This window comes from Diadema antillarum, unplaced genomic scaffold (assembly GCF_040938485.1).
Source record: "Diadema antillarum isolate AM-2024a unplaced genomic scaffold, OU_Dant_1.0 scf00000153, whole genome shotgun sequence".
Taxonomy (NCBI): Eukaryota; Metazoa; Echinodermata; class Echinoidea; order Diadematoida; family Diadematidae; genus Diadema; species Diadema antillarum.
The window spans coordinates 437,282-452,500 of NW_027271042.1; the positions used below are offsets into that span (position 1 = coordinate 437,282).

Consider the following 15,219-nt stretch of genomic DNA (forward strand, 5'->3'; position numbering starts at 1 on the left):
AACATATTTTCGTGTTAGGAGCAATGTCGCGGACAAATTTCATCGAAAAAACAATGAAAAACATAAAGTCGAAAAAACAACGAAATACATAAGAAATTCAAAAAACAATAAAATACTTAAGAATTTTTTCTGATATCACAATTTTTTTTCATTACATTTGCTAAGGACACTAAAAAGAATATTTACACAAAAAAATGTGCCTGTTTTGAGGGCTCTTAATTTTGTGATTTATACCAAATAGTATGATTTCATGCATCATTATGCATAAATTAGCATAATTTAGCATAAATGATAATTTCTTGAAAAATTAACTTTAAGGTATTTTAGATTACATCATAGGCAATGTGTGTGCCAATTTTCGTCGTGATCGCGCGGTCGACGGCCGAGATCGGGGGGGGGGGGGGGGGCCTGGGAGGCCCCCCCCGGCTCTATCAACTACCTAAATAGCCCGGCCTAGTTAGGGTTAAACACTGAATATGTTTTGACCCATTGTTGAGGTTTAGTTTTGTTTGAACTATTGCAAAATCTGCTTCTGCTGTTACTGATTGCGATTATCATGATGATAGAAATTATTATTATGATTATTATCATTAGTATTGTTACCATTTTTGTTACCATTCTTCTTCTTCTATTACTTTTAATGTTATTATCACTTTCATCAACAGTAATTCATTGTAGATACTAAGTACTGCTACTACTACTAGTCCTGCTCTTTCTCCTTTAGCTGTTGTGTAATATTCATGGATTATATGCTAATGTTACTTATACCGAGTGCTAGAATGTGAAGCTTGTGTATGCAGATCTTTGCGCTTACAGAGGGACTTGTGTCATACTGATAGGACTGATACTGAGTATATTTTGATCTTTTTGCGTGCTCAATCATATTCAAAGTTAGTTGTATGAGAATAGACGAATTGTATTTGATTGTTGATTTGATCTCATCTATGTCCCTTTGCATATGTATCAGGGTATTTGATGCGTGGAGGGATGTAGCGGAGCGAACCAAAGCTGGTCTTGAATTTGCCACCCTTCGACAAGTCAGATGCCTGTCAAGGTCCTTCTCTTTCTGGAGGTGAGGAATCATTGCTGTTGATTATTTCTGCATCACTGCAGTTGCTGACAATTCTCAGAATCACATTTTCACAGAATGACACTTCTATCTGGTGATTTGTTTGTCGAATAATAGTTTGGTAAACAAACAAACAAACAAACAAACAAACAAACAAACAAACAAACAAACAAATAAATGACTAAATCGGATATTATTTGATATAATTTCACTTCATGGCCATTCAGGTATCTTGTGTGCAGATGCTTCTCAGTAGATTCCTGTGGCTCTCTGATATAAAAGTTTTTTGTTTCACTACACCCTTGTCACTTTTCAAACAGAACATTCAGAATTTAAGTCTTCTTTCAGTTACATCTTGCAGAATATATTTGAAGAGTCGGAGTAAGCTGTAATCACAGTTAGTAACATTGTTGTATTTTTTTTTTTTTGCTATAGCTCAAATCACAGTAGGATTGTCATGTTGTTTTGTTGCTATCACACCTTTATGCATCTTTGTTTCAAAATGAGCAAATAGATATTAAAGGACAGTCTGAAAGTCAAAGGCATCCATTGTGTTGTTGAAGAAGTATGGAATTTGTAAAAAAGTTCTCTTCAGACGATTATGTATCTCTTATGTCTAAATATTCCTCTTATATTAGAGTGCAGACTGTCTCCATGCAGAACTGGAGGCGAGAGCAGGAGGAGGTAGATGCAGATCTTGTGAGAAGCTGTTTTCAGGCTTGGTCTCGGCTCCATCAGCGAGCGGTAGCTGGGAAGACGGTTGCTAGGCAAAGGAATGTGGATTGTCTCCGGGATGCCTTCCTGTCGTGGAAGGCTATGGTGGAGGAGGCGGAGATTGAGAGAGACAACCAAGCAGGGAATGAGGTCAGTCGACTTGTTTTAGTTTAGTTTTGTTTTTATTTTAGTTTTGTCTTTGTTTTGTAGATAAATTCCTCAAAGAGCATGGATCTTTTATTTTGTAGCTCTCAACAATGGAAGTAATGTACAGTGTATGTGATGTGTATTAGTTTTAGTGTATGTGTAAGTGTGTGTGTGTGCATGCATGTGAATGTGTATGTTTATTTTCTATGTGTTTTGCGGAAGAATTTTGAGCAGGAAAACAATGCTTATTTCTCAGATTGATGATTACTGTTTCGTGAACATGATACAATGTTTAATTCCTTGTCAGTATCGAACATTTTCATTTAATCACTGGAACTTTGTGAATTTTTATTTCAAGTTGTTTTAATATGTGTGGTGTGATTTAATAAAAAAGAAAGTTTGAATGGATGCTCTCATTTGTATGCTTTTCCCCAAAAGGGTGTGAGGGGATCTTCTCATTGTGAAACTCTGACACTACTTTCATCGTAAATATTATAATGTATTCATTGAACAAACACACGTAATGAGATTGAACTACAATCTTTGGAGGAAAATGCCAACTAATGTCCCAGATATGTTTTATTGTGAATGGAGCAGTATTTATGTATGTGTGTTCAAGAAATCACTTGGTTTTAATCTACCCTGGTTGCCTCCAAGCAGGGGAGGAGACAGGTGCTACAAAGGGTGTTCTTCAGGGCGTGGCAGCGAGCCAGGGGTGAGAAGGAAGCTATGGAGGATGAGAAATGCCGGGCGGTCCAAGACCGGCAGCTGACCGTCACACTGACCAAGGCCTGGACACAATGGAAGAAGTCCTTGCAGCTTGAAATCACAGCCAGGTTGGTTGAAATTCTGACCTTTTAACAGAATTAAAGTTTTATCTCAATTTGATGGAGTGGCATGGACTTGTCTGTTCTGTGAATGCTGGAAAATTGAGAAAAGGAAGAGAGATATGCAAATGACTGCGACACGATCAATGAAATTTACCTTTGATGTATTTGGTGGTGTTAAGAAACAGGAGGATGATGAATAAATGATTAAAGACAACATTGACAACAATCAATGTCAGAATCCCTGTAACTAATAACATAATGACATTCACACAATCCTCATGAAGAGAACACAGTTAAGTGAAGCTTTTGTATTCCCAAATATTGGAACGAATGTCGATTTACGTAAGCATTTTGGCTATATTTTTTAAACATTTGAAGATACCTTGTGATTTGCTAAGTATATTTCTTTTTCATTTTCTTTGATATCAATTTTGAATGCATCATCAAAAACAAAGAACTGTGCATTCATAGTGGCAGTGATTATATGCAATGCCTCAAGTCTACAACTTCCCTGATTGGCTTTTGCTGTGAGAAGTTGCTATTCTAGCAAGAGTTGTCATCCTAACATCTTATGACACGGGACAGGGATACTTTTCTTTTTGTTCTCAGAGCATGACTGCTTGTCTTGATGTACAGATCTTCACTTTGCCATTTGTTTGTCTGCTTTTGTGCCCAGAGCTGTTGAAGCGAGGGTGAAGCATCGCCTACTCCACCAGGCTTTTTGGGCATGGCACTCTTATGTCCAGACCACCGTGGAAGGAGCGGTTCATGAATTCAGCCGTATGCTGGACAGTCCAGCCTCTACTTCTCCACAGGGTTGGAAGATCTCAGGAGCTGGGACAACAATGTCATATGCAGCATCGTCTTTCTCATCATCATCATCATCTCATCGCCTTGACAACCAGTCTCCTCCTCTTCCTGGTGCCACTCCATCTCCTCTTCGTGAAGTGTCCTCCTATCACACTCCACATTCCCCAGAGTCTCAGGAATCTCTGTCTTTCGAGGAGAGCGATGATGACTCTGTTTCTCCAAAGTCGTCCCAGGACTACGTCACAGCGGCGACGTCCTTATCCCAAATTCAGTCCCCCCAGGAATCATCTGGAGCCAACACACCATCTCCCTTGCAGAGCCTGTCACTGCACTTCCCTGAAATTGCTGGCCCCACCTTCCTGGAAAAAGTGGGAGTCGGGAGTCAGAGCCAGTCGGTCGATGGGTCAGTGGTGAGTGTCGAGGAGGGTCATTCGTCCTCCGCCCGCAGTGGGGAGTCCCAGCCGAGCTGCCTGGGAAGGTCCTCCATCGCAGACAGTGGCTACTCTGGTAATGGATTGTTCCACCACCTTGGCGACAGACACCTGGAAGTGAGCAGTGAGAGCGCCTCGATCAAGAGTGTGAAAAGCAGCTCGAGCGTTGCCGTGGAGACACACTCGCCTCACTCAAATAACAGCAATAACGTGGCGCAATCAAATGCATCTTTTTGGCAGAACCGATTCAAGGAGGATAATCTTCAAGGGCATCTCTGCTTCGATGAAGGACGCTACTCCAACTTGAGAGATATCGGACCTCGTGGTTTTCGCAATGGCTATCATGCGGCAACATCACCAAGCGGATTTGGAACCTACGTGCTGACCGATGACCTGTTGTCCCTCACGAAAAGAACATACACTGAAAAGAAACAGGTGCAAGTAGAAAGGTCACTCTACTATAGCCACAATGAGGCCTATGACCATAGAGTGATGGTGATGGGGAGACCCAATGGATGTTGTGCTGATGCTAAGGAGGAGGAAGAGGAGGAGGAGGAGGAGGAGGGGAAGGGGGAGGAGGAGAAGGAGGAGAAGGAGGAGAAGGAGGAGGAGGAGGAGGAGCAGGAGGAGGAGGAGGAGAAGGAGGAGGAGGAGGAGGGTGAAGACAGAGGAGATGAGGATGATGAGAGTGTCATTGATGAAGATGGAGATGGTACAGATGCTGATGACAATGATGGAGACACCTGCATACCTCTCACAAGTAGCAGCAGCACTTCACCAGAGTCGCTTGGCCATGGCAGCCATCTCTGTACTACATCCGTCATCAAGAACAGAAGAGTAAGTGTGATATAGGTCACTTTTTTTCAGCCAATTTGCCAGTATGAAATTCAATTTCAGCTCAGCTACGCCAAGGCCATTTATATTGCATTAGCGTTCCTAAAAAAGTTGTTTTCAGTTCACATATATAACTTCTCTATTTTGCTGTTAAATGTGTCAGTCATAGCTAATACTATATATTGATCATTTCCTTAAACAGGCCAATCTGTTTGAAATAAACTACTGAAATGAACTGCCTGATACTTGTCATGTCACCCACAAAGGAGCATCCATTAACTGCGTTTAAACATTGACACCCCCCCCCCCCCCCGCAAAAAAACAAAAAAACAAAAAACAAAACAAAACAACAACAAAAAAAAAAAACAAAATCAGATTATTCGTAATTTTATGTCATGGCATTTTGTGCTTATTGTATCCATTCCAAGTAAGATGTTCTCTGTTTGCTATCACATTTAAGCAGAAGGAAAAATTCACCTTTTTCTTTGGAAAACACTTGGTATGCTATGTAGAATTTATGGTGATATCAAGATGAAGATATGCTATCTTCTCGAGAGATTTATATTTCAGGTTTGATTCCAGAATACTGTAAGCAGAGCTTTGTATGACTTGTAAGATCATTTGCAACTCATTCTACTTTGAGGCCGCAATACATGAATGGTACACCCTAATGATTTGATTTGCAGGCTTACCTCACATCTGTGATTCTACGGCTGCGCCTGTGGCCCGCCAGTGCTGCCTTCTACCAGTGGCTGGAGGCTGTCCGAAAGCGTAAGGCACAGAGGCACTGCTGTCGGCTGGTTCAACGTGGTGTGGCTTCCAGACTGCTCAGAGATTCTTTCATGCTCTGGCTGCAGGTGGCTTGGAAGAACCAAATGGCTTCAAATCATTGTGTGAGTGTAAACTTGTGGAGTGTGTGCTTATTGTCCAGTACAAGCCCTGATTGAATATCTTACATTTAGTATTACAGATCAAGCACACAATGCTGTTTACAGAGAGTAACAGCAAAAAGAAAAAAACAAAGCAAAACAAAAAACCCTCTTTAACCATACTCTCTCCACAAAAAGAACCAAACCAAACAAAAACAAAAACAATAAATTCTGTCCATTTATATTAAACTTGCCTCTCTGAAGGCTGGTGAATGACAAGTAAGATCAAGAAAGAATGGAAGAGAGGCAAGGCATTGGGTATATTGTTCAAACACCATCATGTCACTGCCATGAACTAGCTTCAGCTCAGTGGTTGTGTTGCTTCCCGCTACGCAGTAGGTGATGTGGGTTCAAATCCCGGGCTACGCTACGTGTAGTTCCGTCTTTTTCACTTGGTATTTATGATAATACAGTCTAGTGTGAGATCTTATTCACAGAGAGTAACAGTACAGAGAAAATCTCTTTTACCTTGTGTTTCTTGATGACTTTTATACATCTCATTTGATCGCCTTGCATTTGAAGTGAACACGCATTTATGGTGAAGTTATGACAGTCCCCACTTTTGAATGTCGGTCAGTAGAGGCAAGATGCTCTGACATGGATGGGCCATGTTTACATAGATGAATTTACTGCCCAGTAGCCAGAAATAATGCATGGGTAGAATGGTTGGTAGACTGATGCATGATTTGAATGGATATGGTGATGGATAAGAATCAGGGGGTCAGGAAACTTGGGGGGGAGGGCACACACCTTAAACTCAGTGTAGATCAATCAATATTAGTTCATTTACATCAACTGTTTTACTCCTATCTGCTCATGTTTAGTCATATACGGTATGCTTTTTAATAGACATTTATGTTGACATTTGTGCATTATACACATGATGAAACATATTTGAATTTAAACATACATGTTTGTACATGGGTTACCCAGATTACCCATCTTCTCAGGCGATTGCATAGGTGTGTGCATGGACATACTTACAGTTTTATGATGAATAAATTGTACACATAGCAGGTTCATACTAAAGGCTTTCTTTCATCATTTGCATTGTGTTGAGATCTTGTATTCATGAAATGTATCAATATGTGTACAGGACAAAGTGCTTCTTAGGAAGTGCATACACAGGTGGTCTACAATCAAGCACCTACAGGCAGAAAGGGAGGTCCAGGAATTGGGGGCCAGTGAGCGCGCTACTGTGAGCAGACTCAAGTATGCGTGGAATACATGGAAAGAACGGGTGAGTGTCTTAAAGTCCTATGCCAGTTGATGATTGCCATTTTCTGCCCAGTTTCAGAAGTTTGCTTGAGTATAGTCTAACAACTGCCATCTCTGGAGTCACTGACATCCATGCATTTGAAATCTGTTTTGAATAGTAATTATCTCATTTTTCTCTTTCAAGGTGAATCAAAATGCTTTGAAGAGGAGTTATCCTGTGCTGTAGAAGTGGAAATTTTCGCGGTGTTGAAATTTTCGCGCATTTTGCGCAACCAGAAAGTAGCGTAAAAATAAAAACACTCAAATATTTTTGCTTTGCCATATGTTCCAATAGTTGATGTCTCTGATTTCAGGGAATTAAAAACGTGCGAAATTCTTTTCACCCGGCCAAACGTGCAAAATTAGTCATGCGAAAATATCCACTTTTACAGTACAAATTACTTACCGTGCAAAAATGAAAAAGGTGGGCAAGGCATCTTTAATTGTGTTGTATGTACCATGTTTCCCCGCCGATTTGTTAGACAGAATGTGTCCAATGTCACAAAAGTATGAGATGGTTTTGTAGTGGGACAATCTCTTTACTGGTTTTGCAGTGTATTCAGTGTATGGAGTCCCACCAAATGCAGGGTTCATCAGTTGTATGCCTTCCTATCCCATACCTGTGTTTTAATTTGTAAAATCTGTAATTCCCTGTGAGGTCTTGTTACTGTAGCCATGATTTTATTGTTTTCACCACCTGGTAACAAGAAAGGAATGTGCTCCAAGTACAACATAAACGCTGTTTCCGCTTCCCTTTTCTCACCCATTTTAGCTCTTGAAGATATCCATGCTCAGTCTGTTTGTCACAATGTCTGCATTTGAATGACAATATGTTTTCAATGAAACTATTTCACTTTTGGGCAGTACTTAAGAAGCCAGTACGCTGCTGGACACGTCCCATCTTGGGATGCACACATCGGCCAATCACGAGTCGTGTCTCAGAAGTGTGCTGTGCACCAAACCAAGATCCAAGGAAGGAACCTGCGGGAGTGTTTGGTCTTTTGGAAACTGAGATGGTGGCAGTTAAAGCAGGCTGATCTCTTCCAAGAGAAGGTCATTGTGCAGAGGTATGCTAGAGTTTAATCATCAATAGACCTTTGAAAAAATATTTATATATAAATATATATAATTTTTATTTATTCATCACATATGTTTTTTAACAGTGATAGATGCTTTAGTAGTGGAATAGCCCTGAGAGGAATGTTTGTTGGAATAGATGAAATAGTTGATGGCAGAATGGACATATGAATGTACAGATGGTATGGATGGATTGATAGGTGGATTGGTGGACAGATTAATGTATGTTTTGATGGAAAGGGATAAGGCTGATTGGATAAGTAGATGGATGGACAGATGTGCAGATGAATGAATGGATGAATGTATACTAGATGGATGGATGGGTGGACATATGGATGGATGTATAGACATAGCAATGGATCAGAGATATCTCAGCAGATCTATACCCCTTGCTATCAAACCACCTCAATCTCTGTTTTGTTGACACTACATGTATCATGCCGAAGGACACATGTTTTGGTATTTGTTTTTGTCCCCACAGATGCCTGAATGCCTGGCTGGCTTGGCACAGAGAGAAGAGGTGGCAAGAAGAGGCAGCTAGGAGCCTGCTGGAAAAGAGGAGGAAAAAGCTGGTGAGCTTTATCTTGAAATGTTGCAAGAAATAAAACCCCTTTAACTTGAAGAGTATGTTTGCACCACAAAATGTATGGCAGGGTATGCTTTAACTTGGCAGTGTTACTTTGGATTTTCGAATAGAGCACCTCAAGTCTGCATTGACTTTCCTCAGAACTGAGGTCGATAATATTCTTTTCCAGAATATCAAATTGTGGATGTTAAATCTGAGAGCCTTTTAGAACACTTGAAGCACTCTGGTTATAAGGTCCAAAGTTAGATTTCTGAATGGCAGACACATTCTAAAGCAAAGTATTTTGTGTCATTGATTCAACCTTGGCATAGTACTGAGGAAAGAACAACAATGTATGATAGGGTTCTCTGGAAAATGAGTCTCGATACTGATTAGTTCGCTACATGCACCTACACACACCTGTTCATGCAAATGCACTCATATAAATGACACAAAAAGTCCAAAATGTACTTCAGCAAATCACGGAACATAGTCACCATGCCGATGCAGGGTAATTCCCTATCATCTATGTCATCCCCGGCACATAAATTTGCAGGCTTTCCACCACTGGAGGGCACAACTCCTCCGCAGGGAGCAGGTCCACTCTCACTACCACAGCGCAGCACACAGCCACCTCTGCCTCATCGTCAGGGTGTGGTACCAGTGGGCGGCAGCCAATCGCAAGCTTCGCCTCTTGCAAGAGATGGTCGGCCACCAGCGAAGCGTCGCCCTCGTGCGCCAAGGATGGGCCAGTTGGAGGGCAGAGCTGGAGAAAGTGACCACTGCCAAGCTTATGCACAACAGAAAGGTTAACTCTAACCCTAACCCTAACCCTAACCCACTGCGGAATACCTGTAACTCTAACCCTAACCCTAACCCTAACCCAACCCTAACCCTAACCCTAATCCCTAACCCTAACCCTAAACCCTAAACCCTAAACCTAACCCTAACCCTAACCTAACCCTAACCCTAACCCTAACCCTAACCCTAACCTAACCCTAACCATAACCCTAACCATAACCCCTAACCCTAACCCTAGCACTAACCCTAACCCTAACCCTAACCCCTAACCCTAACCCTAACCCTAACTCTAAATCTAACCTAACCTAACCCTAACCCTAACCCCCCTAACCCTAACCCTAACCCTCTAACCCTAACCCTAACCCGCTAACCCTAACCTAACCCCCTAACCCTCTAACCCTAACCTAACCCCCTAACCCTAACTGCAACCCTAAACCTAACCATAACCCCATAACCCTAACTTCTAACTTTAACCCTAACCCTAACCCTAACCCCTAACCCTTAACCCTTACCCTAACCCTAACCCCCAACCCTAACCCTAACCCTAAAACTAACCTTAACCCTAGCATCCCATTTTAAGTTTTTTCTCAAGTATGAGTGCTTAACTTAGTTTAGTCATCCCTCCAGGCGCTTTCAAATATTGTATATATAGTACAATAGGACAATTTTTCACAGACGCCTGGAGAGAAGACTAATTGGAGTTAAAATTTCAACGTCCAATATCTTTGACCTGCCACCGGACTCAACATATTTGTCAAGTATGAGTCCTTCAATACACTTAGTTCTCCTTCCAGACCCTTTCAAATATTTCTATGTACAAACATTCGGTAACTTAAAAAACGGCTGGAGTAAAGACTACTTCAGGTTAGACTTTGAAACTTATATATTTTGGACTTTGTACCGAACTTAAGTTTTTTCTCAAGTATGAGTGCTTAACTACGTTTAGTCTTCTTTCCAGGCCCTTTCAAATATTGTACATATAGTATATATCAAAAAATTCAAAGTCGCCTGGAGCGAAAGACTAATTACACTTACACTTCCAAACTTCCATATGTCAGACCTTCCACAAGACCTAACATTTCACCAAAGTATGAATTCTTAACTATAGTTAGTTTTTTCTTCCAGACGCATTTGATATTTTTTATGTACAAAACAAATGGTAACTTCAAAAACGGCTGGAGCAAAAACTACTGGGAGTTAAGATCTTAAATTTTTGGAGTATGTTAGTCTCGATGAGAACTATTTACCCTACTAATTTCAACTCTTAACTATATACTTCATATACTGCGGAATACCCGTAACTCTAACCCTAACCCTAACCCTAACCCTAACCCTAACCCTAACCCTAACCCTAACCCTAACCCTAACCCTAACCCTAACCCTAACCCTAACCCTAACCCTAACCCTAACCCTAACCCTAACCCTAACCCTAACCCTAACCCTAACCCTAACCCTAACCCTAACCCTAACCCTAACCCTAACCCTAACCCTAACCCTAACCCTAACCCTAACCCTAACCCTAACCCTAACCCTAACCCTAACCCTAACCCTAACCCTAACCCTAACCCTAACCCTAACCCTAACCCTAACCCTAACCCTAACCCTAACCCTAACCCTAACCCTAACCCTAACCCTAACCCTAACCCTAACCCTAACCCTAACCCTAACCCTAACCCTAACCCTAACCCTAACCCTAACCCTAACCCTAACCCTAACCCTAACCCTAACCCTAACCCTAACCCTAACCCTAACCCTAACCCTAACCCTAACCCTAACCCTAACCCTAACCCTAACCCTAACCCTAACCCTAACCCTAACCCTAACCCTAACCCTAACCCTAACCCTAACCCTAACCCTAACCCTAACCCTAACCCTAACCCTAACCCTAACCCTAACCCTAACCCTAACCCTAACCCTAACCCTAACCCTAACCCTAACCCTAACCCTAACCCTAACCCTAACCCTAACCCTAACCCTAACCCTAACCCTAACCCTAACCCTAACCCTAACCCTAACCCTAACCCTAACCCTAACCCTAACCCTAACCCTAACCCTAACCCTAACCCTAACCCTAACCCTAACCCTAACCCTAACCCTAACCCTAACCCTAACCCTAACCCTAACCCTAACCCTAACCCTAACCCTAACCCTAACCCTAACCCTAACCCTAACCCTAACCCTAACCCTAACCCTAACCCTAACCCTAACCCTAACCCTAACCCTAACCCTAACCCTAACCCTAACCCTAACCCTAACCCTAACCCTAACCCTAACCCTAACCCTAACCCTAACCCTAACCCTAACCCTAACCCTAACCCTAACCCTAACCCTAACCCTACCCTAACCCTAACCCTAACCCCCTAACCCTAACTCTAACCCTAACCCCTAACCCTAACCCTAACCCTAACCTAACTCTAACCCTAACCCTAACCCTAACCCTAACCCAACCCTAACACTACCCCTAACCCTAACCCTAATCCTAAGCCCTAAACCCTAAACCCTATCCCCTAACCCTAAAACTAACTCAACCCTAACCCTAGCCCTAACCCCTAACCCCTACCAGTAAAACTAACTCAACCCTAACCCTAAGCCTAACCTAGTTTCCTGCCTTAACATTTGGCGCTACATTCAAATCAAATCACAAGTCGTAACTGTCTGCCTACATAACCAATACATGCACGTACGGAAATTTTACAGTCAGACTCAGCACATGTACGGAAATTCCCCAGCCACAGTCAGCCAGTTTCCCGCTCTAACAGTTGGCGCGAAATTCGAATATTAACAGTTGGCGCTACATTCAAATTAAATCGCAATTCTTAGTTGTACTGCTCACATAGCCAATACATACATGTATGCAAATTCCCCAGCCAAACTCAGCACATATGATAGCCACAGTCAGCCAGTTTCCCGCCTTAACAGTTGGCGCGAAATTCAAATATTAACAGTTGGCGCTATATTAAAATTAAATCACAAGTCCTAGTTGTGCTTCTTACATGATAGCCAATACATAAAAGTAGGGAAATTCCCCAGCCAGACTCAGCACAAGTATGGCAATTCCCAGCCACAATCAGCCAGTCTAACCCTAAGTCTCGTCCTAATTGGAAGTAGTATAATTGGAATTCAAATTGTATTTCAGAGTATTTCAAACCACCATAGCGGGAATTTACATCAATCGATATCCCTGGGATATCGATAGTGCCATCCTGATTGGAAATCACAATGTTATGCGTGCCCAGTTTAAGCAGAAGTATTTTTGTGGGACAGCGATCATCATCAGGGCCTCCAACGAAGGTGTAATTACGAGCATTGCCTCCTTATCCAGGCAGGAAACGACGAGGGTCTGAACGCATTATGTCCTCACTAACTACCCTTTGGCTGCCTTCAATGGGCGAATCCAAAAGTTCCTGGTTGAGAAGCCGTGCACGGGTAATGTATAATGTACTTTTTTTTTAATGAAATTACGTATTTGGGGTGAACATTAATACAATTGATATTGATATGAAGGTAGAAACTACATTCTTCTTGCCACAAGAGGGCATTATTGCAATTTATACATGTGCATACTAACATTATTCTTTACATTTGTTTTCCAACATTTTCTAAAAAGAAAGATTCAAAGGAAAAAACTGAGAAAATGTGTAAAAAAAACAATTCTAACGGTTCTTTACACGTTTTTTACACGTATTTTTTTCCTGTTTGTATTCAATATAGCCGAAGGGCCTTGGTCTCGACAACATTTGGGTAACACACTGCACCACGTCAGAAGAGGTGGAAAAAGTGATAAAAGAAACCAACCACAACCATATCATGGTAAACGGCGAATTTCGGAGAGCGTTTGGCGAATGGATAGAAGTGAGTTCTTGAAATGTTGCAACCTACATTGTTATCCCATCCCTAACTACCCTTTAGCGTCAGTAAAATAGCATCAGAGAGAAGAAAAATCTTTGCTAAATTGACCCAAATTTAAAATGAATTAGGTCAAAATATCACAAAGTATAACAAATCGTGACGAAGTTTGATGAAGTAAAGCGATAAACTGACAAGCTTGTATTGATTCAATAGAATTATTTCAATGATTACAATTTGTTTCTAATCCCACTTATTCAAATCCATTTTCTGTTACAAAACACCCTTCGTCAACAAGAAAGGGTGTTCCAACCGAATGCGGACATGCTACGAGTTACTGCAATCCTGAAGGTGGCGACAGATGGCTCCATCATTGACATTGTGAGTAAATATTCATATTAATCATTGTTTCGAAAGTTCAAATAAAAAATGTAGGTATTCAGTTATCATTTTGTTGAATAGCAGATGGGAGGTATGGAAAGAAACTTAAAGACGTCTGGAAGCAATACTAATTGGAATTAAACTTTGAAATTCACATATAAAAGACTTTACTCATGGATTAAAAATTCCCTTATATATGAATGCTTAACAACGAATAGTCTTCCTTCCAGCCGCCTTCAAATTTCATGTACAAAGTCTATGGGTTTTTCTACTTAGAATATTTTTCGACTTCTCCATAGGTAATGTACATAAAATTTTATAAACGCCTGGAGCGAAGACTAATTGGAGTGACAATTTCAAAGTCTAATATGCTGGACCTGACACCGGACTTAACATCTTTCTGAAGTATGAGTCCTTCAATACAATTAGTTCTCCTTCCAGACCCTTTCAAATATTTCTATGTACAAGCATACGGTAACTTGAAAGACGGCTGGAGCAAAGACTACTTCAAGTTAGATTTTGAAACTTATATATTTTGGACTTTGTTCTCAACTTAAGTTTTTTCTCAAGTATGAGTGCTTAACTTAGTTTAATCTTCCCTCCAGGCGCTTTCAAATATTGTATATATAGCACAAAGGACAATTTTCACAGACGCCTGGAGAGAAGACTAATTGGAGTTAAAATTTCAAATTCCAATATCTTTGACCTGCCACCGGTCTTAATATATTTGTCAAGTATGAGTCCTTCAATACCATTAGTTCTCCTTCCAGACCCTTTCAAGTATTTCTATGTACAAACATACGGCAACTTAAAAAACGGCTGGAGTAAAGACTACTTCAGGTTAGACTTTGAAACTTATACATTTTGGACTTTGTACCGAACTTAATTTTTTTCTTAAGTATGAGTGCTTAAATAAGTTTAGTCTTCTTTCCAGGCCCTTTCAAATATTGTACATATAGTATATATCAAAAAATTAAAAGTCGCCTGGAGCGAAGACTAATTACACTTACACTTTCAAACTTCCATATGTTGGACCTTCAACCGGACTTAACATTTCACCAAAGTATGAATCCTTAACTATAATTAGTTTTTCTTCCAGACGCATTTGATATTTTTTATGTACAAAACAAATGGTAACTTTAAAAACGGCTGGAGCAAAAACTACTGGGAGTTAAGATCTTAAATTTTTGAATTACCTTAGTCTCGATAATACCTATCTACCCTATTAATTTCAACTCTTAACTATATACTTCATATACTGCGGAATACCCGTAACTCTAACCCTAACCCTAACCCTAACCCTAACCCTAACCCTAACCCTAACCCTAACCCTAACCCTAACCCTAGCAAACCCTAACCCTAACCCTAACCCTAACCCTAACCCTAACCCTAACCCTAACCCCTAACCCTAACCCTAACCCTAACCCTAACCCTAACCCTAACCCCTAACCCTAACCCTAACCCTAACCCTAACCCTAACCCTAACCCCCCCTAACCCCCCCCCCCCCCTAACCCTAACCCTAACCCT

At 41.0% G+C, this 15,219-nt stretch overlaps 1 protein-coding gene across 1 annotated transcript in view; it reads left to right on the forward strand.

Moving 5' to 3' along the window:
* Positions 1-15,219, forward strand: part of LOC139721953 (uncharacterized) — an 87,418-nt gene that overhangs the window by 37,119 nt on the left and 35,080 nt on the right. The window contains exons 15-23 of the mRNA XM_071633276.1: positions 968-1,072; positions 1,708-1,933; positions 2,591-2,766; positions 3,437-4,496; positions 5,522-5,728; positions 6,861-7,004; positions 7,886-8,088; positions 8,580-8,670; positions 9,220-9,415. Of these exons, the coding sequence (XP_071489377.1) occupies positions 968-1,072; positions 1,708-1,933; positions 2,591-2,766; positions 3,437-4,496; positions 5,522-5,728; positions 6,861-7,004; positions 7,886-8,088; positions 8,580-8,670; positions 9,220-9,415 (2,408 nt within the window). The remainder of the gene's footprint in view (positions 1-967; positions 1,073-1,707; positions 1,934-2,590; positions 2,767-3,436; positions 4,497-5,521; positions 5,729-6,860; positions 7,005-7,885; positions 8,089-8,579; positions 8,671-9,219; positions 9,416-15,219) is intronic.